The 22,639-nt window shown below is 34.4% G+C and overlaps 1 protein-coding gene across 6 annotated transcripts in view; it reads right to left on the reverse strand.

Moving 5' to 3' along the window:
* Positions 1-598: 598 nt before the first annotated feature.
* kcnip3b (Kv channel interacting protein 3b, calsenilin) overlaps positions 599-22,639 on the reverse strand; it is a 31,869-nt gene continuing 9,828 nt past the window's right edge. For 2 of the 6 annotated variants that reach the window (XM_048176948.1, XM_048176933.1), the window contains exons 3-11: positions 20,815-20,964; positions 10,778-10,780; positions 8,820-8,944; positions 8,031-8,100; positions 5,040-5,110; positions 4,609-4,716; positions 4,410-4,514; positions 3,045-3,107; positions 599-1,036 (exon numbers count right to left, since the gene is read on the reverse strand). In XM_048176948.1, coding sequence (XP_048032905.1) covers positions 989-1,036; positions 3,045-3,107; positions 4,410-4,514; positions 4,609-4,716; positions 5,040-5,110; positions 8,031-8,100; positions 8,820-8,944; positions 10,778-10,780; positions 20,815-20,964 — 743 coding nt within the window. In that variant the 3' untranslated portion in view covers positions 599-988. Of the gene's footprint in view, positions 1,037-3,044; positions 3,108-4,409; positions 4,515-4,608; positions 4,717-5,039; positions 5,111-8,030; positions 8,101-8,819; positions 8,945-10,777; positions 10,781-12,854; positions 15,624-20,814; positions 20,965-22,639 lie in introns of those variants that run through there. The other 4 variants (XM_048176942.1, XM_048176959.1, XM_048176977.1 and 1 more) reach the window with 4 other exon arrangements.

Raw genomic sequence — 22,639 nt, forward strand, 5'->3', positions numbered from 1 at the left:
GGCTCAATTTTTTTATTTTATCATAATTGTAACAGCCACATCAGTCAGTGTTGCCAAGTCCGCAGTTTTCCCCACGGAACTGGGCTACTTTTACACGGTTGCTGCGGGTTGTTTTTCATGTAATTTCCTGTTCTTATAACTATTTTTCCCCGACCCTTTAAAATATACAAATCATGTCCATGATTTTTTTTTTTGTGCGTTCACATAGCTAAATTTCAAAACGTAAAATTTTTCTGTCATTTTTGACGGAAGAGGACCTTCAAATTATATAATATTTATTCAGCAAAACAATATACTGTGCCACACCACTGATCCTGTCATAGTAAATTAATAGAGGAATTTAAGCTAATTTCTTTTTCTATCATCATTTTTATTATTATTATTATTATTATTATTATTATTATTATTCCAAACAAATGGCTAGGAACAGTATTGTTCTCTTCATTCCCACCACTCACTGTGTATTTTTAAAGTAAACTTTTTGTTTGAACTGACTTTGATTAAATTATGTGAATAAAATATCAGTAATTAAATTTTCAAAGATACAGAATTCCACAAATCCCACACTAGCACGTTATGGACATTTGCACATCATGGAGTCATTCACAGATACCTTTATTTCTTTATATAAAATTACAATGGGCCAGACAAATAGCAGACAAACATGCAAAAATTCATTGATTTAGGCAGCAATCAACCAGTATAAGGGCACATATATATCTACATATATACAAAGACGCATTTACAACCTGTCTTGAATACTTAAGATTAAATTGAGACATACAATAATGGCACACTCGCAGGCGGCCCACATCCTGTTATAGCATTCAATGCAATCAAACAAAATGTTCATTCACATGCTACAGATGATGTGCAAGGCCTAGGTACAAAACAGAAGTGTTTCTAGAGAGTCCCTGTGGAGCGCTTGAGGACTAATGGAACGTTGCTGGAAAAAGAGCAAGGATCATTCTGCACTTCATGCTGCGCTCTAGATGACATTCTCAAACAGCTGCATGGAGCTCATAATGTTCTCGTCCTAATAAAAGAGAAAACGCATCAGTCGCAGACTGTTGCTGACAGCTTCATGTTAGAGAGAGTTTAGAAAATGTCTGGCTGTCACGCACAGACAGAGAGAGCCTCCGTATCAACGTAAATCAGCTGAATGTTGACATTTATCTGACATTAACTCTGATGCTTCTGTCAAAGCATGGTGAGGAATCGCAGATACTTCTAGACAGGACATGAAAACAAACGGATTTGAAGAGGTCATATAATATTTTTCTTTCTACTTTGTGTCCACTATTAGTTCAGATTTTGGTAACACTTTCTATGAAGACCATGCTTATAATGATTTATAGCCATATTTATACTTATTTATAAGTAAGTATTACTATTCTATAAATATATTTATAAAGACTCATTAAGATCTATACTGCATTATAAGAAAAGTTATAGATGCACTTACATTATTTTTATAATTACTTATAAGCCATGCATTTGCTTTTTCAGTGTGCATGCTCATAAGCTATTATACACTAATTTATAAATGATCAAATATAAAACAGTTCCAGAGACACTTGTCTGCTGTATCAACTAGTTATTATGTCTTTAATGGCTAAAGTTTGCATTAGAGGTAATGAATGGTAATTTTGATTTGTTAAAATCTATATCTCCTCAGCCATTTGCACTTATAGCAGTTTGGAATTATACTTTAAAAATATTGTTGCAGTGTTTTGATAGTATGTAAAAAATATATATATATTTTTCAACTGTTTGTATTAATGATTTTTTTTATTACAGGAATTGTTGTTCATTAGTTACATTTACAAGTAAGTAACTTAAAATGTAAAATGAGCTCTAGCTGGCGTAAAAATAAATGACAGTGTCATGTTACGTCTGTCATCATGAAATGACGTATAACTGTCATTACCAATCAAAATGTGTATTCATTTAAATGCAATGTATGGACATTTTAGGGCTGGGCGATATATCGCATGCAATTGTCACGCGCATTTACAGATGAATCGCCTTCGATAATGAACGCGATATTGCGTAGCTTATCAGTGAACTACGGCTCTGTCTATTAAATGCCGCTCCATTTGAAAGCAGGTGATGGCGATTTAGCAGTAATCAGGGAACCGGCTTTAATGACGAAATGCGCGTGACAATCGCATGCGATATATCGCCCAGCCCTAGGACATTTTACACCATTTGTCTCATTTCCATTTAGCAAAACTCATTTTTTATTAACGACTACAACCACCCCACCCCTAAACCTACCCTTAGTGATTTATAGTGCATATATACTTTATGGGCACATGCGTTCCCTGGGATCGAACCCACAATCACATGATCACATGATTGCATATTGTTATTGCAATGCTCTGCCAATTGAGCTACGCAAAACCTGAAATATGATGCAGATTAAAGGGAACAATGCATTAAAATGAAAGTGTCCTGTTGTCGATACTTTAGCGCAACTTTAGCAAACACTCTTATGGGTCGTATTTCAGGGAAATGACAAACAACCTATATAGGCGTATTGGTTGGAGCACATGTTCTCTTATAATGTGGTATAGGTCTTAATAAGTCTTTATAAATAAGTTTATAAAATATTAATACTTGCTTATAAATAAGTATAAATGGAGCTATAATTCATTATAAGCATGGTCTTCATAGAAAGTGTTACCAAGATTTTTTGCCAGAACAACTCAAAATTTAGTATTTCATTACCATTTTCCATTCTCTTTTTAAACATTTTTTTTTTTTTTTTTCTACTGGGCCAAATAATATTATCTAAAAGAATCTATTAATATTCATAAACCAAGCTGATTTATAATGTGTTCACATCTACTTTTTTAGACCCAAATGGACATTGTTGATATGCAAATATGGGCATTCCTATGGTAATATTTCAAATCAAAGTATTTCAGCTCTGAAAGTTATAGTATATTTTCCTATAAGCAAACAACAAACTTTAATCTCAAAAGACTAAAAAAAAAGTTTGATTTCTTATGATGTGACCCCTTTTAAGCATGGCCTACCTTCTGACAGGCCTCTATGAACTCATCAATGGTTACAACTCCGTCTCGGTTGCGGTCCATTTTCTGTGAAGCAAAGGTGTTTTGAGAGTTTTGTCAAGCAGATAACTAACTTTTCATAGGACCAAGTTACTTCAAAAAAGTAATTAATTACTAATTACCAATTACACAATCAATATTGTATTTAAAATACTTTTCTAATTACTCTGTCTGAAAAGTAATTTAAATACACAATAAGTAACTTACTAATTACTTATTAAAATCCCTATAAACCTTGACCGGATAGACAACAGAAAGGAAACTCTTTTAATATTTAGTCTAACATGGCATAGTTTAGCCTTTTATAGCTTTTTAAAACATATAAAGTAAATAAAATATAGTATAATAATTTTTTTTTGTAACAAATAGGGATGTCACTATACCAAAAATCTAGTAGTCGGTACCAATAACACCAAAAGTGCACAATACTAGATACCACGGTAAAACTATATAAAAATACAAATAAAACAATGCTATATTTTTTTCCCCAGATAGATCTAATAGTAGTAAGTAAAAATAAGAAATTGAATAATCAAATATAAAATAACTCTGTATAGTCATAACCTTATAAATTAAATATAGATTAATCCTTATTAAAGCTTTTCTTTTGTTGTTTGATTATCATTTATAATACAGACAGCCAATAGTAGACAGCAGTTTTAAAGGCTGCTGACACTAAGACCTAATGGACGGAGACATTATGCTGTTACACATGCTGTTCACATTCACATAACCAACGCGAATATATGCCAAAACGGGCATTTTGACATATCTGTGTGTGTATTTGAACGTTTATGTTTAATAAACAGCGAAAAATTTACACTCGCGAGAGGCGGCTATGTGTGTGAGCTTTCGCTGACTGAAGGCCGTCTCTCAGAGAGCGCGCGCGGTTTTTTCTCCCTTGGACATGGTTTACATTTTACCGTAATGTTTTTGCCTACCTGTGTCAAAAAAGTGAAGTAATGTCATATTTCCATAATGCAAAACAGCCACTCGCTTCTGCCGACATCTTCAGACAGCGTCAGCGACTACACAGCTAACTGGTGCGAAGTTGCAAACTCACGCGCAACTGCACTATAGCTTATGATTTTAAAGAGGCACTGTTCACTTTTACCTTTAGACGACAAATTTTGATTTTAAATTCAATATTGATTTAAAAAGAACTGTTGAACTAATTTACAGTATGTAACAAGTACATTATAAGTACCTGTAATTAAATTACCTAAAAATGAACAGTAATCTCTTACTTTGCTTTTTCAGTGGATAAGTAATTTAATTACTGTAACGCATTACACCCAACACCGCATAGGACTGCTAATAGTTCGGTACCTGGAAGAATTTCTCCACGTGTTCAAATGCAGCATCATCTTTGACACAAGGAGAGGTGTGCCTGCCCATCATATCATAGATGGACTTCATGATAGCCAGCATTTCCTGTAGAAAGTGAATGTTAATGGCAGTAACAATAGCAAACACATATGTGTACTAAAGAAACAATGTGCAGTCTGTTAAATCTGGTCTTTCATACCTCTTTGGTGATATAGCCGTCTTTATTAATGTCATAGAGGTTAAAGGCCCACCTCAGTTTCTCTGTCACAGAACCTCGAAGCAGAACAGACAGGCCGATTACAAAGTCCTGCCAAAACACATGTATTAAAAAAAAAAAAAATTAAATATTCTCAGTTGTGATGGTCTGTTGGACATAGCACATAACTGAGAACATAAGTAAAATAATATTAGTAAAATAATTAGTACAATAATATTAGCAATTCTGAAATGCATCTCTTTTTTTCTGGCCTAATTAAAATTTACAGGCAAATATTATTGTTTATTTTCTGATGTACATGAATATAAACATTTGAGTTGAAAATTTGAGTTGAGTTACAGTAGTATAACAGAGTTGAAGTCTTTCAAATGACAAATCATTTTGTTTTAATAATATTTAATAATGTTCCTAACCTCAAAACGTATAGAGCCACTTCGGTCCATGTCAAAAGCATTGAAGAGAAAATGTGCGTATGTCGTAGCATCTGGAAAAAAGGAACGATTAACTCTATTTCTGCATAAATATTAGGATTTTATAACTTATTTTCGACACCTACTCAATATTTATTATAACTTTTCCACATTTTAGTCACCAAAAACTATTTTTTTAAAAATGCAAACACTATTTTAGTTTTGAAAATAAATAAATAAATAAATAAAAATGGTGATTAATACTATTCATACTATTAATAATAGAACTATACATTTACTATATAACTATATGTTTAAGTTCAGAGTTCAGTTTATTTGTCCCTATAGGGAAAGTAACTGTACTCACACAGACATTTTAGGAAACACATTTTGGCATAAATATACAATACATAAGTTAATAATCTAATTTAATGAAATGAGATTTAAAGGATTAGTTCACTTTTAAATAAACTTTTGCTGATAATTTACTCACCCCCATGTCATCCAAGATGTTCATGTCTTTCTTTCTTCAGTCGAAAAGAAATTAAGGTTTTTGATGAAAACATTCCAGGATTTCTTTCCATATAATGGACTTCAATGGGCACCAAACGGTTCAAGGTCCAAATGACAGTTTCAGTGCAGCTTCAAAGGGCTTTAAAGGTGCCATCGAACGTTTTTTTAAAAGATGTAATATAAGTCTAAGGTGTCCCCTGAATGTGTCTGTATAGTTTCAGCTCAAAATACCCCATAGATTTTTTTTTATTAATTTTTTTAACTGCCTATTTTGAGGCATAATTAGAAATGCGCCAATTCAAGCTGTGGCCCCTTTAAATGCTCGTGCTCTCCGCCCACGGAGCTCGCGTTTGCCTTGAACAGCATAAACAAAGTTCACACAGCTAATATAACCCTCAAAATGGATCTTTACAAAGTGTTCGTCATGCATGCTGCATGCATACATCGGATTATGTGAGTATTGTATTTATTTGGATGTTTACATTTGATTCTGAATGAGTTTGAGGCTGTGCTCCGTGGCTAATGGCTAATGCTACACTGTTGGAGAGATTTATAAAGAATGAAGTTGTGTTTATGAATTATACAGACTGCAAGTGTTTAAAAAATGAAAATAGTGACGGCTCGTCTCCATTAATACAGTAAGAAACAATGGTAAAGTTAACCACATTTAACAGTACATTAGCAACATGCTAACGAAACATTTAGAAAGACAGTTTACAAATATCACTAAAAGTATCATGATATCATGGATCATGTCAGTTATTATTGCTCCATCTGCCATTTTTCGCTGTTGTTCTTGTTTGCTTACCTAGTCTGATGATTCAGCTGTGCACATTCAGACGTTAATACTGGCTGCCCTTGTGTAATGTCGTGAACATGGGCTGGCATATGCAAATATTGGGGGCGTACATATTAATGATCCCGACTGTTACATAACAGTCGGTGTTATGTTGAGATTCGCCTGTTCTTCGGAGGTCTTTTAAACAAATGAGATTTATACAAGAAGGAGGAAACAATGGAGTTTGAGACTCACTGTATGTCATTTCCATGTACTGAACTCTTGTTATTCAACTATGCCAAGGTAAATTCAATTTTTAATTCTAGGGCACCTTTAAATGATACCAGACGATGAATAAGGGTCCGTTGAACCGTTTGGTGCCCATTGAAGTCCATTATATGGAGAAAAATCCTGGAATGTTTTCATCAAAAACCTTAATTTCTTTTTGACTGAAGAAAGAAAGACATGGACATCTTGGATGACATGGGGGTGAGCAAATTATCAGCAAAAGTTTATTTAAAAGTGAACTAATCCTTTAACCAGTAAAGGTGCCTGAGTAAAAGGCGCGTTTGATTTTATTTTCCTTTAAACCACTAGATGGCACAAAAACTTGCTGCAGCACTTTCCTAAACATCTGCTTTTCAAGGTGCAGGCAGAAATGTGGCTGATCCTTGATGCGATTGGGGGCAGCAGTTGATTGTGCTAATTTGATCTAATATTTGATGTTTTTAAGAATGTTGTAGATTTAAGGAGCAAATGAGAATCGCTATAATTATTGAATTTTAGACAAAGGTCTTCTTATGGTTTTGTTCAAGGTAATTAAAGCAACAGTTCTTCAATGACTGAAGAATATGTAAAAGTATGGTATTTTGGGGTAAAAAGCGCACCTGTTGTTGGGGCTATAGGCACAATAATTAACACGATAATAAATAGCTAGTTAGATTCAAATGGTAAATATCATATATTAAGTTGGCTGTCCACCCAAGAGATAATCACCATATTTATAATGAAACTATCATATTTAATATGATATTAATCATATCATATAATAAAATTAAATTTATTGTTACTACTGTAAATCTGTATTAAATTATTATGGGATCTCCTTCAAAGCTTTCAGAATCTTTACTTTCTAAAAATAATTTTGTTTCTGTATTTTTTAAATATATTTTTATACTAACATATTTTAATGACAGTATGTTTACTGAACAAAAATTAGTTCTTTTATTTATCAAAATAAACAGAAAAATAGTACAAACTTTGCTAAAGTGATTGTTTTGAACAAGTATTAGCTTAGACTATTAGCATTATTAAAAACATTATTTTAACTAAAGATTTTGTATCAATACTGTGTGCCTTTTGCCCCATGCTGCCCCTCGCCACCTCATACATACATACAAGATTTTTAAACAAAATAAATGACTTATGATTTATTTTCACACAAAATCTGTTGCTCCATGTGTGTTCAATACAAACATACATATTTTTTTTCTGCAATCATAAACTATGGGAGAGTAGTGAAAAGCATGTTTTCTTAAGGTGTGACTTTAGCCCCTTTGTACCCTATATATATATTATATATTTTTAAATTCATCCAGATTTGTGTCAATTTCATATTGAGTGAAATTTAATGAATGGTCTTCACTTATTAGGATTATATCCACATAATATAACCAGAGTTGAAGATGTGACAATCAGCCTACCTCCTTGAGGGAAGAACTGGGAATAGATCAATTTAAATGTCTCCTCATCCACCAATCCGCTGGGACACTCCTATTTAGAAACATAACAAGAACTTAAGGTTACTTTTACTTGCGACAAACTTAAAGGGCTAGTTCACCCTAAAATTAAAATTAAGTTATCCTTTACTCACCCTGGTGTTGTTCTAATGCAGCACACACACTTTTCTTTTTTGGACCACAAAAGGAGAATTAAAAAAAAAAAAGAAACCCGCTCACGCTCATCCATATAATGAACAGCGACCAGCATCAAGCTTTTTAAAAAGAAATACAAAAGTATAACTGAATGGTCCCAAACGACACGTGTCTGTGTGTTCTGGTGGTATTATGGCATACAATAAGGTTTGGTGAAAAACAAACCGAAACAATGTATTTTTTAAAAATCATGACCTCGTACACGAGACTAGTGCCGCAGTTCACTCCGACTCGCCCAGAAAAAGCACACAATTTATGAAATAAAGATGAACAAAAACATGTCATGAAATACAATCCATGTACTTTCTTCTCTGAGGTGAATATTTCTGTTGTGTTCATCACAACAAAAAGTTATTTTGTTCACATCTGTCAATTGTCAATCTGACAGTTCCGGCCCAGAGATATTCAACTCAGTGAAGAAAACACACGGATACATTTTTGTGATTTTTAGGCATTGTATTTCATGTTGTGTTTTTGTCAATCTTGATTTAAAGTAAATGATGACTTAATTTTCATTTTAGGGTGAACTATCCCTTTAAGCTTCTTAAGCAGTCTTACATTTTTGAAGCCTCTGTAGAGCGACTGCAGCTCCTTCCTAGTGAACTTGGTCTGAGCCTGGAGCTGCTCCAGACCCTCTGGCTGATGTCGCACCATGGACAACTCCAGATCACTGTCAACGCTGTCTGTCAGAGAGAGAGCATGAGGAAGAGAGGGGAGAGGAGGGCCGTGGAGGTGGTGAGTGACTGATATCATTTAGGCTGCACTAAGGGCAGGACAGTACAGAAGGAAACAGGTAAAGCATGGAGTGTAGGTGAAAGGACAACCAAATATTTGGGGTTGAAAAGAGGAAGACAAAAACAGACATCGTAAACCACAGAAGAGGAGCTGTTGGGAAAACAGACGGGGAACAACGGGAGGCCAGGAGGGATCAATATCAGTGATTCTCGACTGGTTTTGCTTCAGGGCCCAGATTTGTAATTGGGCATCGAGTGGGGATCCACCGCCAAGAAACGAAATTGTTTAGCATACAAATTAAAACAAAAATGTCTTTAAAATGAAACATTAAAATGTATCACCCTCATGAAAAAGTACAAATTAACATACTTTACATTCAGTATTCTATGTGTACATCCATTGCATGTAATGTTAAAACTGCAAGCAAAATGAAATTAAACATACCTGTTATGGTTTTATTTTATATTAAATGCAGTTAACTGTAAGTTTAGCTCACTTTAGGGCTTTTCTGACACAGTACAGTGACAAGTTGAGTACTTAACATCTTTATATTTGATACTTCTATTGTTTTTGAAATATGGTTAAAGTGTACTGCCAAATGTACTGTCGGCCGGAGTGACTGCGGTTATGACTACTGAGTGGCAGCAGATTTCACTTTTCAGCGTGAATGCCGCAAAAAACACCCAAAACACATCTACAAAAATGAAAGAGCTGTGTGACTGACTGTACAGATAGATTTGACAAGAAATCGGAGGTATATTTTTACAGACTGCCGAAAGCTACAGAAAAGAGAAGCAAATTGATGGCTGCAATTCCCAGAAACAACAACTGTCCTAGCTTTAGTTTAAACTGATAATCTTTTGTTTTACTCGCGTTTCCAATATTAAATCCAGTCATGCAGCAGGATCTTTTGCCACTCAGTCCGGCTGAGGGGGTATGTTTCCCGGCGGGAAAGTGATGTCAATGCATACCCTCTATACAGTGTTTATGGTAAACTAAAATATTAAATATATTAATGTTATTTCTACTGAAAATTGACATGTATTTAAATATAACCTTTGTAATGATTACATAGCAATTTAGTACATTTAAAATATATTAACTTTAAATGTAATATCAAATAACACATTACAGTTAATATATTGATATAAACAATTACTTTACATGTGCTTTAGTATGTTAGTCAACACGTCAAAGTAAGTGTCCTTCTTTAAAGCATGACAAATGATTATTAAAACATGATTTAAAATGCACTTTAAGGTAAAACTTTTAATTTGACATTACAAAGTGGACTTCCTAAGTGTACTTAAGTGTGTTAAAAGTGTCATAAAAGTGTGCTCTCTTTAAGTACACTTAAATTGACCTTTATTGCATTAATATATTATCTTCAAGTACAGTTTTTTAAAATACACTTAAGATTTGAAGAATATTACAAGTGCATATTCAATACAATTAAGCAGACTTAATATATGAACTGCATAGGCCAAAACATTTTTTTTTTTTTTTTTTTACAATTTTGTAAGTGCATAAATAACAGCAGTTCGGTGATTCACAAGTATTTAAATGTTGCCTTTTCTTTAAAGTAGTTTTGTTCATGGTTTCTGAGGATAAGGTCTTGTAACACTACCTGCACATGTTGGAATTTGGAATTTTTTTGCAGAAATAAGTATGTTTGTTTGCAATTTGCATTTCAGTATTAGCACTGTTTTCCCACAACCTTTGTTAGAACAGACCTGCAACCCACCAGTTGAGAACCACTGATCTATTTGACATTTACTCACCATCTATGAGGCATACGAGAACATAAAGAAGGAAGGGAAGAGATTTAGAGAGGAAATAAAGAGGAAGCAATGGAAAAACAACACATTAGTTAGATGTAACATTAGATGTAATTTAGATGTACCAAGACTGCATGACATTAAATGAATGAATTTCCTCATACTATGAATATAGCTGTCATGTTCTTAGTTTATGTGCAGTTGTTACCTTTTTCAATCTTTTCTAACCTTCAATAATGACTTTTCCAGTTCCAGATTTATACATTTCCACAGGCAGCACATTTTTTAGGTTACCTGATTTACCCGTTTACAGTCTAAAGCTGATACAATTAGAACATCAATAACATATGAAAGGAAGAAAAGTTTTGTCAGTTTAAAAAAAAAAGAAAAAAAGAAAAAAAGAAAAGTGGTTTAAGTGACATATAAATTAACATAATTCAATATTATATTCATATATAATTAAGTCAAAAAATATGACTTAATATGACCGTTTCAACCAACACTACCATTCAAAAGATGGTGTAATTATTCAGCAAGGGTGCATTTAATTGACCAAAAGTGACTGAAGATATTTATAATATTACAAAAGCTTAGTCAGTTTCTGCTTTCCCAATTAACTATGCTTAATAAGCCAACAAAGCATGTAGTCATGTAAATGCATTAACCCGTTTTCCTTTATCTGAGTAAAGTCATAAACCGCTTAAAGCAGAACTAAGTAACTTTTTTTACCTTCATAAATAGTTTTCTAAGTCCTTATGATGGTTAATTGACTTGTAGTGGTGTGTTTGAGACATGCACAAACCCCCTCTGGCACGTCTACGCCAAAAAACAGCACTTGCAAGTTGAGCTTCGCTGACCCGACACAATCTCGCCTCATGTTCACGTTCACGCGAGAGTGACAAAATGCTTTACGGTAATTCAAAAACAATGTATATATTATGACTTTATAAGACAATTTCGAAAATTACCCACCTCCATCGAGATTTCGTGTACTGTATTTGCAAAATTACTGTGCTGGTGAGCGTTGTAGTCCAGAGCTGCGCTTGGAGTATTTATGACAGTGTGATTCACTGAAGGAACCTGTAGGGGGAGCTTCGCAAATCTTACCGAGTTCTGCTTTAACAAGGCTCCAGATTGCGACCAAAATGGCAAGTAAAATGCGCACAGATGCACGGGCATACATAACGATGCAGAGCAGAGCAAGCATTTTCAATTCATAATGGTGATGGTCATAATAAACTTCCATAGGAATTAACTGAAAACGCTCACTTTGCTCCACACCGGTATGACTGCCCATGCGGCTGTGCGCACTTTACTTTCACTTTTGAATTAGTACCAATTCAGGGGCAGCAATTACTTCAATGGTGGGTTCATTATTATTCTTAATGAAAAACACAACAACAAAACAGTACAATGACAAACTAGCTTAAATAGGCGCTTTTACATTTTGATTTGAATCCAAATCTTCCGCCATTGTCTTGTCAGTCAGCTCCTCACTCTCGTGATAGGCTAAATTAAATCTGACTACTGTTACTAATCTGCGCTTCAACTCTTGGTCAGCTCACACTGCATTAAGACAGACCTTAATTGAGGTGTCTGTTGTCTAACTGAAGTAGTTGTTCAGTTAGTCGGGTGCCGCAGTGGGCAAGTGATGTAACCAGTTTTGTGGCTGAACACCGGTAACACCGACTAACTTTCAGTTCATTAACAATACATCACAGTTTCCACAAAAATATTAAACAGGACAACTGTTTTCAACATTGAGCATATTACAATGATTTCTGAAGAAAATTACATCTTGAAATATATTATAATAGAAAAGACTCATTTTAAGCTCATTTCACAATATTACTCCTTTTACTGTACTTTTGATCAAATAAATGCAGCTTTGGTGAGAATAAGATACTTCTTTTATAAAACATCAAATCATAAAAAAAAACAAACAAACAAAAAACTTAGACACTTGTTACACCAGTGCAATTCATGTTAAAGAGTCTGGTCAGGTACAAACAGCTCCAACAACACATTACAATTTTACAGTGAACTAGGGCCAACATCAAAACCATACGGTGGTTCTTACCGTCCAGCAGTGGCTCCATGATACCGAACTGTTTGAGTACCATTATAAACATAAGAAGCACTACAGCAACTGCAAACAGCTCCATGCCCTGAATAACCATTGTAACGAGTGCTAACTGCGAGTAGCTATGCGATTACTTTAAGAAAATTTACAGAGGTCAAGAGGTCATTCTAGATTCCAATTGAACGATTTTAGAAAAAAAGCAACTCATCTTGTTTGATCAATGTTTCTTTAAACTACTTTGCAGCAACAAGTCCTTAAAGACTCCATTCCCGGAACAATTCTGAATTCCTGTAGACTCGAAGGTAATCACTGATGCATTACGCTGTAAACAAACCACAAATGTAAACTGTACAGTAAAGCCTGCACTACGAATCCTTTCAAATAACGTCCTTTTAAAATAAAAGCAGATTAAAGTCACGGTGTTAGAAATTCCTCCACAACAACATCAACTGTACGGCGGAAATCTCTGTGGCTTTGGTCTCCACGGACTAGTGTGTCATGGTCCTCCTCAGACATTATATTCCGTATGGATACCGAAAGAGTCTGAACTCAAGACACAGACACTCCCTCTTCTCTCTCCATCTCTCTAGCAATAATGCACAATGATGAGCCAGCCATAATTTGAGTATGTTTAGAAGCAGTTGAACTGGTGAAGCACTCATTTACTTAGATGACACAAAAATACAGAATTTAAATCACAATATACCTGGACATACAAGAGAGGTGTTGTATCTTTGGGGTATAAAAGGAGGTTTGTTTTGTGATGATGACAGGATGACTGTACATTATCCCACTTATTATATGGCTACTTGCCAAATAAATAAATAAATAAATAAATAAAATGAAATATTGACTTATTTTAGTATGTGAGAAGATAGAGACCACACAGTAATACGAGATGCATGATGCTAGTACAGATATAATGCAAAATTGGTTGCCTAATGCCATTTAGTGAGAAACTGAGAGTTTAGTGGATATTACACAAGAATACCCGACCACAGAAACAGAATGCTGTGAATGACCATTCAAAATCAAGTTTTCCAAAGCACCATATAATAATGTTTTATAGTTATGTTGAAGTAGTAAAGGTTTGTCTAAAGTGAATAAAACATAATTAGAAATATAGTAAGATTTAAAACAAATACATAATTAAAAAAGTATGGTAAGTAAATAAATAAAAGTAAACAGACAGACGGACTAAAATGCAGTCATTTGATATGCCACTTTGTATGCCACATTCATCATGGGTGGACTGGCTAGTCCATCTAAAATTAAACTTGTCTAATAATGTCTATCCTCAGCATCTACTGTACGACATCTATTAAAACATCCATATAATGAATCATGACATTACTGCCTCAGTCTACTTCACTCAACATGCTCTTAAGTGTTCGCTCGGAAGGGCATTATGACTATTTTATGGCTCTTCCGTGTTTAAAAATTATGTGAAAATCGTGACTGTGCCTTTCTGTAGCGTTTGCAGCTCTCTTTCATCATCAGCTGCCCAAGCATGAAACCAGAAGCTTCGTGCCCATTCAAACTGAGGAGCAAAGTGAACACTGAATATTTTAAATTTGACACAGCATCTTAAAAATGCGATATTCATACGTGAGATCCTGAAGTCTACGGACTCACTTGTGAAATGCACTGTTGAGGACTGTAAGCCATTAATATATTTTGATTGAATGATATGGGGAAACAATACATTGATCTTTAAAACCACCGTTTTGTCACTAAATTCTATTTATTATTTTACACATCTGCAGCAATTATTTAATGTTTTTGAATGATAAATTGAGTCTTTTCCCCCAGAAAATATTGATTTTTTGATTGATTAATCAGCATATCATGCAAGCCGTAGTTTTTACGAGAATGTGAGAACAGTGCATCAGAATCAGAAATGCTACAGACTCTACATCCATTGGAATGGACATCACATGGATTTTGGTTTAAACCAGTAAAATTTCATGTTTTTATAATATAAGTACTGCCTGGTCACTGATTGGTCCCTGATCTACCAATCACAATGAATTATGACCAATAGCTTAATATGATTGAGCTTCAGGAATCACAAATGACAGGCATGGCTAACCAACTAGACAGGAGGAAGAGCTCCTTTTCCATGTTTTATATGCAGATTTATGTTCATGGTAGTTCATCAACTTGCACCTATTATAATCTTAACAGTATCAAGTGATAATATTCAGAGTTAATTTGAAGATCTTTCAGAGCTGAAGAACACAGGATTTGAAGTTTAATGTCCATGACAAATGGACATTAGGTCTTAGTAAAATTAAAAAAAATTATCATCTGATTTTAGGTTTTCAATGTGATCATAAACTGCCATTCAGTTTTTCATTAGTTTTAGTCAAAACAGAAATGGCGAATGTGAAATGAGTATAATAATATGAGAATATGAGAATAATATATTTATCAAAACCAGCAAGTACACACAAAGGGTCTCATTCATGAAACATTCATAAATATACGAGTAAATATGTGAGTGATTTGCGCGTAACGAGACCTTCCCGAAAACTCTTCTCCTGATTCACAAATACTTCGTAAACGTCAGATGTGATAGTGAAATGTGTGTGCGTGTTAATGAATTCCAATCAGTCGTAAATGGGACGCGCGTGCACGCTCAATTCTCAATTACCATAAATCCCGCCCATTAAATCCGACTGACAACTATATATGGGCATCATATTATGACACCAAACGAAGGATTTCAACATGTCTTCTCAAAAGCAAATGAAAAAGAAAAATTCTCAGATACAGAAATTGAAGTTTTATTATCAAAAGTTCATTCAAAACGCCACATTTTATTTTCAAGCATACATAGTGGCGTATCAGGTCCTAAAAAAAACAAAAACAAAAAAAACAAAAAAAAAAGGAAGCTTGGCAGCATATTACAGATGCTGTTAATGGAGTTTCATCTGTTAATCGAACAGTCCCAGAAGTGAAAAGAAAATGGTTCGACATGAAGCTTGACTGTAAAAAACTAATTAAGTTCACTTTGAAAAAAATCGTATTCAAACTGGAGGAGGACCACCATCATCATCGAGCATATCTACATTATACATTACAATTACTATATATAATATTTTTTCAAAAAACTGTGTAAATATGTACCCGATTAAGGTGAATTAAAATGCAGCCTTATTAATGAGCAAAACGTTCGGATGTTAAACGCACTATTTATGCGTGGCTGGGAGCAGGTGTAGATTTCTTTCATACCAACTAACATTTGTAAAATGAATCTGAAAACTTACGCCAGAACCACTTTACACACAATTTACACAAAAATTCGTTATGCTCATGATTCATGAATGAGACCCAAACACACCCACAAAACACAGACATATACACACATATTCACCCACTGCAAACAACATAAAATAAGTTTGAGAATTCATCTTACATTTTCTCTACATTCTTATTGCATTGCTCTTTATTACAGTATGTGTTATTTTCAAAATCTTCAATGCTATAGTTCACATATTATGTTTGAACTCTAGCACATATTTTGTTGCTTCAGCCCTGATGTCCATTGTAGTGGATATGAATTTTTATTTTGCACAAAAAAAAATTTTTTAGACTCATTTATACATTAAAGAAGAGCAAATATCAAGTGGATAATTTTTCTTTTTTTTTTTTTTTTGCTCAGTGGAACATAATTCAGGTTTGAAGGGGTTAAAAGGAAGATATTCCAATCACTGATAGCATGAAAAACTTTCCCCATCATAATTCTGAGTGCAGGAGGGCAAAGATGATTGCTGATGAGTTTGCACTTATTAATGCATGAGTTTAAACCGGGCACAGGCATCAGTGAGATGGGGGAAATCAATACATGAAGAGAGGACATGGCCTTTGGAGCCTGCCAGAAACTAACTTTAAAACTCTCTTATCTCCCTCTAAAATCTCTGGCTGCATGAAATTAAAAAACAGAAGAATTTTTTACATTCATGCAAGATACTGTAAGAACAAGGACTGACATAGGACAGGAAGGAAATTATAAATTGTGTGGCACTAAACGCAGGCTAAACAGACTTTCAGATTTTATACTAAACAGGGTAAATTAGTGTGAGACCGCAATCCCATAAAAGTGCAGATGGGAGTGTAAAGTTCTGCGGGTGATATACTGACAATATGCAAATTAAAGAATAAAGTTGCAATCAGCTCATTTCTATTATAACCAGCACAATCTTCCAACAGGGTTTCTGCAGGTTTTATGATGGTAAATTTAAGACCTTTTTAAGACTAATTAAAGAAAATATAAGGAATATATTGAAGGGAACATAACACTTCAATATGTTCTCTAAATGTAAATGTCCAGGGAGTGTTTTGGATATTAATATTGCTATTTTCCTGTTTCAAAGAAATATTGCTTTTAAGTTAATGTCACGTTTGAGTATAAAGATGCCTGAATATATAACCACTCAATTCATATGGATTAGTTTCAGGATCTTTTTATGAACTTTTAGAAGTGTCAAATTTTCAATTGTGTAGCTGTCTATGGAGAGACAGAAAGCTCTCAGATTTCATCAAAAAGATCTTCATTTGTGTTCCGAAGATGAACGAAAGTCTTATGGGTTTGGAACGACACAAGGGTGAGTAATGACAGAAATTTCATTTTTGGGTGAACTAATCCGGTAACTCTTTACATTAAGGTTCATTAGTTAAACATTAGTTAATGTATCAACTAATCATGAGCAATACATTTGTTACTGTATTTACTAATCTTCGTTAATGTTAGTTAATGAAAATACAGTTGTTCATTGTTTGTTCACGTTAGTTCACATTGCATTAACTAATGTTAACAAGATTCTACTAATGTATTAGTAAATGTTGAAATTAACATTAGATTAACAAAGATTAATAAATGCTGTATAAGAGCAGTTCATTATTAGTTCATGTTAACTAATAGACTCAAATCGCTTTATATGATGAACGAAAGTCTTACAAGTTTGGAATGACATGAGGGTGAGTAAATGACGACAGAATTTTCATTTTTGGTTAAACTAACCCTTTAAATGTACTGACCTTCTTTTGATTTATTCATCCAAAATTTGACAAATTCATTCCGTGTTATACAGTAAATTCCATTTTTAGGAATGGATTCTGCAATTCCATCCATGTTTTCCACATTGAAATCCTAATTTAATGCCATGATATTGAATTTAAGAATTTCTGCTCCAATTTAAGACATTTTTAAGGCCTTCAATTGTGGAAGGTCAAATTAAGACTTTTTAAGACCTTATTAAGACCCGCTGAAACCCTGTACCAAGTCAAATTAAATTAACATCAAATTAACGTGGCTTGGCAAACAATATGTTCAGATGATGTCTGATTCTCTGATGTGCTATTATCACAGCATGTCAAGCGCAAAATGGGTTAAGACATGCTTTTTTTTTGGGCATTAAATAATGTGCAAATACCAGTAAATTGACTACCACAAATCACCTTGCATGATTCATTTAAATACTCTCCTCCCATAAATTTTGAAAGGGAAACTCCAATAACTGCATATGCAATAAGGTCAGATGCAAAAATAACTGTGTCCATGCCTTTTCAAAACTAATATTTCACTGTGTGTCTTTAGTAAATCAAAACAGTTTTTTTTTTTTTTTTTTTTAACACCAAAAGAGGGTTTGTAAATCAAGCAGTTAGTAAATCTGGCCCTAAATCTACACTACTGTTCAAAAAAAGAAGTCTCTCATGCACAAAGCTGCATTTATTAATAAATAAATAAACACAGTAATAACAGTAATATTGTGAAATATTACAATTAAAAATCATTTATATTTGAATACATTTTAAAATGTAATTTATTCCTGTGATGTCAAAGCTGAATTTATCATCATCATTACTCCAGTCTTCAGTGTCACATGATCCTTCAGAAATCATTCTGATATGCTGATTTGATGCTGTGATAGATTTTTAGAGGATTATTTGATGAATAAAATGTTTGAGCATTTGAAATAGAAATTTAGTAACAATGTAAAATTTTACTTTAAATGTCACTTTTGACCAATTTAAAAATTCATCCTTGCTGAATAATAGAATTATTTCTTAAAAGAAATATATATATATATGTTTAACGGTAGTGTATAACATAGCATGCAGCCATGAAAGATTTATTTTATGTAATTTGGAAACTGCTGTGCATGTTTTTCATAGGCGATGCATTATAGTATGCATGAGGGTGAATATTATCTCAGGGGAGTGTCTCCATATAAGTGATTAAAACTCAGCGCAGCTCTTAATTTAATGGCCTTGTTGCTGAAACAGCATTATAGTCTATTAGAATGATATATCAAACATGGGGATTACTTATAGATGTCTTGAGTTCTTAGTTTTGTTTTGATGGGGAAACCTGGTGAAATGTTTTGCCTGCAATTATTTATGCAGCCTGAAACTGAAGTCTCAAGATAGGTGACATGCATATTAATATGCCTTGTATAATCCAGGAATGGACAGTTGTTAATAAGGAAACCCTTCTCAACAGGAACTTTGAGATTACTTCAGAATTTTTACCTTTATCCAATAATTCTCATCAGGATTTCTCAGTGGTTCTCAAGTAATAATGCATTAATAAATCACATTTCCTGAATTCAATAAGAAGTGTCAGTATATTTCATCAGGGAATGGTGCACCTTCACATCTCGCTGCTGAGGGATTATTAGAAAACTGTAAATAATATAAATGAGATTTGTCTGAAAACAAGGACAGATCTATGTGAAAAATAGCTTCAATGACTGTATGGATTCAGTCCAATTTAGTTCTGAATGTGGCTGGAATAGAATCATTCACACGAGTCAATATCTTCTTGTAAACTTGTCATTTAAAATATTGCTGACCAGATTTCTAAAGTTGTATATTTGCAGACAATATACACATACACACATTCTGTATACATACAAATTTTTGTTTGTTTTTGAAAGAAGTCTCACCAAAGCTGCATTTATTTGATCAAAAATACAGTAAAAGCAGTAATATTGAGATATTATTACAAGTTTAAATAACCATTTTAAAATGTAATTTATTCTTGTGATAGCAAAGCTGAATTTTCAGCATCATTACTCCAGTCTTCAGTGTCACATGATCCTTCAGAAATCATTCTAATATGCTGATTTGCTGCTCAAGAAACATTTATCATTATTATCAATTTTGAAAACAGTTGTGCTGCCAAACTTTTGAATAGTAGGTTAGGGGATGACACTTACATGATAACGTAAAGTTTAAGTTCAATTTTCACTAGTTATTAGGCATTATACTAGTTTATATGGCATTTCAGTACACTCACAGCCTAAGGTAATTGTATTTGTGAAGGTTGTCCATATTTTCCATCTTCAAAGGCACACTGCCATCTGTTGGGCTCACAATACAAAGTACAGAGGAAAAAAAACTGAGTTCAGCTGGACTTTGACTACTTGGGATTCTGTCCTGGTTTCTTGCTCTGATCTATTCTGAATTTTTGCCACCTCTGGCATCTCTCTCTTTCCTGATCCAGAGTTTCATGTTTGCCATTCTTCATACACACAATTATTTTTCCTATAAAATCAGGTAGTATTCTTTCTAATGGTGGTCCATCAGAGGCAGAGACTGAGCCTCCTAAAAAATGTATTTAAGTTATTTGTAATATGATATTTGTTTCCACCCAAATTGTGCCCAACAAACCCAAATGGGTAGCCTCTAGGTTCAACTCCTAATTTGATTAAGTCCATTTTAATTATCATGCCATAACATTTAAATGGAAAATTATTGTGCTTATTTAATTCATTGGTTTTCATGGATTATACCAAATGAGAAGTAGAGCTTATCACAGCTCATAATCCTTTAAATTCACTAACAGTGGAAGTAAGTCCTTCCTAAATGCTGGGCTCACAAAAAAAACATTTAATGATTATAATGCTCTTCTTCAGAGGCTTAAGTAACGAGGAAGTACTTTTAAAACCTGATTTCAGCAACCTCCAGTCATAGTTCATTTCACTTGCACGAAGACAAAGTTTGGAGGCTGTCTGGAGTCCCAAATGGTTTGTTCCAATAGGTGAAGCGGAATCATATTTCTGCACTTGATTCAGCAGTTTACTGGTCCAGGGAGCCGCTAAAAAACAACAACAAATGAACTTATATATCTTTACATTACCAATTGCGTATTTTATATGCATACAAACTGATTGTAGAAATGACAAAGTAGTGAGGAGTGAATTTATTTTTGTAAAAAGCCCAAGCAGGGGCCAAAGGCTTGTCTGAACATAGAAACAGAAACTAGATGACACTTCAAGCTGCTAAAAAAATGCTGATGGGATGGAAGGTTTCAAAGTGAACTGGGGTCTCAGCCCTGCAGATGTAGGCACACATGCACGCTACATTGCTCACTGTCTGCGCACACAGAGGTGCTCTGTCAATTATTTATACTGGATGTTGCAGCTCAGACACATGTTGTCCCCTCACGACGTCCCTTAGCGGTCTGACACAAGTTACTTATTAAATACCACACAAACCCTGCATAAAACACTCACTAAACATCTAGCAGTTATTAGAGAAAGATAATTAACTATAATATTAGAATATCCTTTATAGAGGGGAAGAAGGGAGCGGATCAGTGAAAGAAGATGAAAGCAAAAATAGGAGGAGGGAGAGAGTGATGCTGTAAGAACAGGAAAATATGACATCAGATTGAGTGTCTAGTGAGGCAGAGTTGTTGAACAGTGCTGCCTTAAGCTAGCCTGGATGCCAGCCGAACTTAGCCCCGCCCACAACATTTTGAGGTCGGGGAGTTCGGTCTGGACTCGATCCGTAGAGGAGTAATTATGCCCGAACAGAAACTGTTCGGACCAATCACATCGTCAGGGCGATGATTGACAGATTATCACCAGAAAAGTAATCAGCCACGTCATCAAAGAGCGCTTGGGGAGTTTGATTGACAAGCGATCTAACCAATCAGAGCGCCGCATCCGCCATTTTGTCCGACAAAGCAGTCAGGAGTTAGAAGATTAACCTCGGTGGAGTTAAACTTGAAAAATTTTGCATATTGACGTCTTTCCACGTTTGAAACAACATTCATTCTCATGTTCATTCATGTTTATTTGATGCTATAAATGGACTAGTAGGAAGAGATGATCGGTTCACGAGCCTCTTGAGCTGAGGCGCTACAGCAATCTGTCACGATCATGGTCACAACACATTAAAGAGCCACAAAACGGTTTTTATTGTTTGAATTTTTTTAATAACTACACAGTTTGAAAGCTGGGACTTTGTTTAATATCATAAGTAACCTGCTCTGTCTCGTCTGTCGATGTGTTGTCAGTTTCCTCTTTGCTCCGCGATGTATTTTCCACTCTGTGTGGCGTGACAGCACCACGGCTTGTCAGACAAAGCAACAGTAACTAAGGGGGGGCGAGTCTTTGCGAAAGGTCAATTAGTTTACAACAATGATGGCTGTTGAAGAACTGAGATGTGTAGATTCCGCCATCACGTCCGTTATAGAAGATATCGACAGCGCATTAATTTTAAAAGAGGAACAGAGGACCGCGATCAAGGCATTTGTCGATGGGAAAGATGTCTTTGCCGTCCTTCCTACGGGATTCGGCAAAAGTTTCATTTATCAGCTGGCCCCGATGGTCGCTAAGAAGAGTTCTGTTGACAACTATGCGTCGCTCAACATACGTCACTTACTCTGTAGCTCTGATTGGTTGTAGGTCTATCCAATTGAGGTCTTTCCTGGATCGGTTGAAATACGCCCCCATAATCAAAGCCCAATGGAACAGTATCAGACT

The sequence above is a fragment of the Megalobrama amblycephala genome, linkage group LG2 (assembly GCF_018812025.1).
Source record: "Megalobrama amblycephala isolate DHTTF-2021 linkage group LG2, ASM1881202v1, whole genome shotgun sequence".
Lineage (NCBI taxonomy): Eukaryota > Metazoa > Chordata > Actinopteri > Cypriniformes > Xenocyprididae > Megalobrama > Megalobrama amblycephala.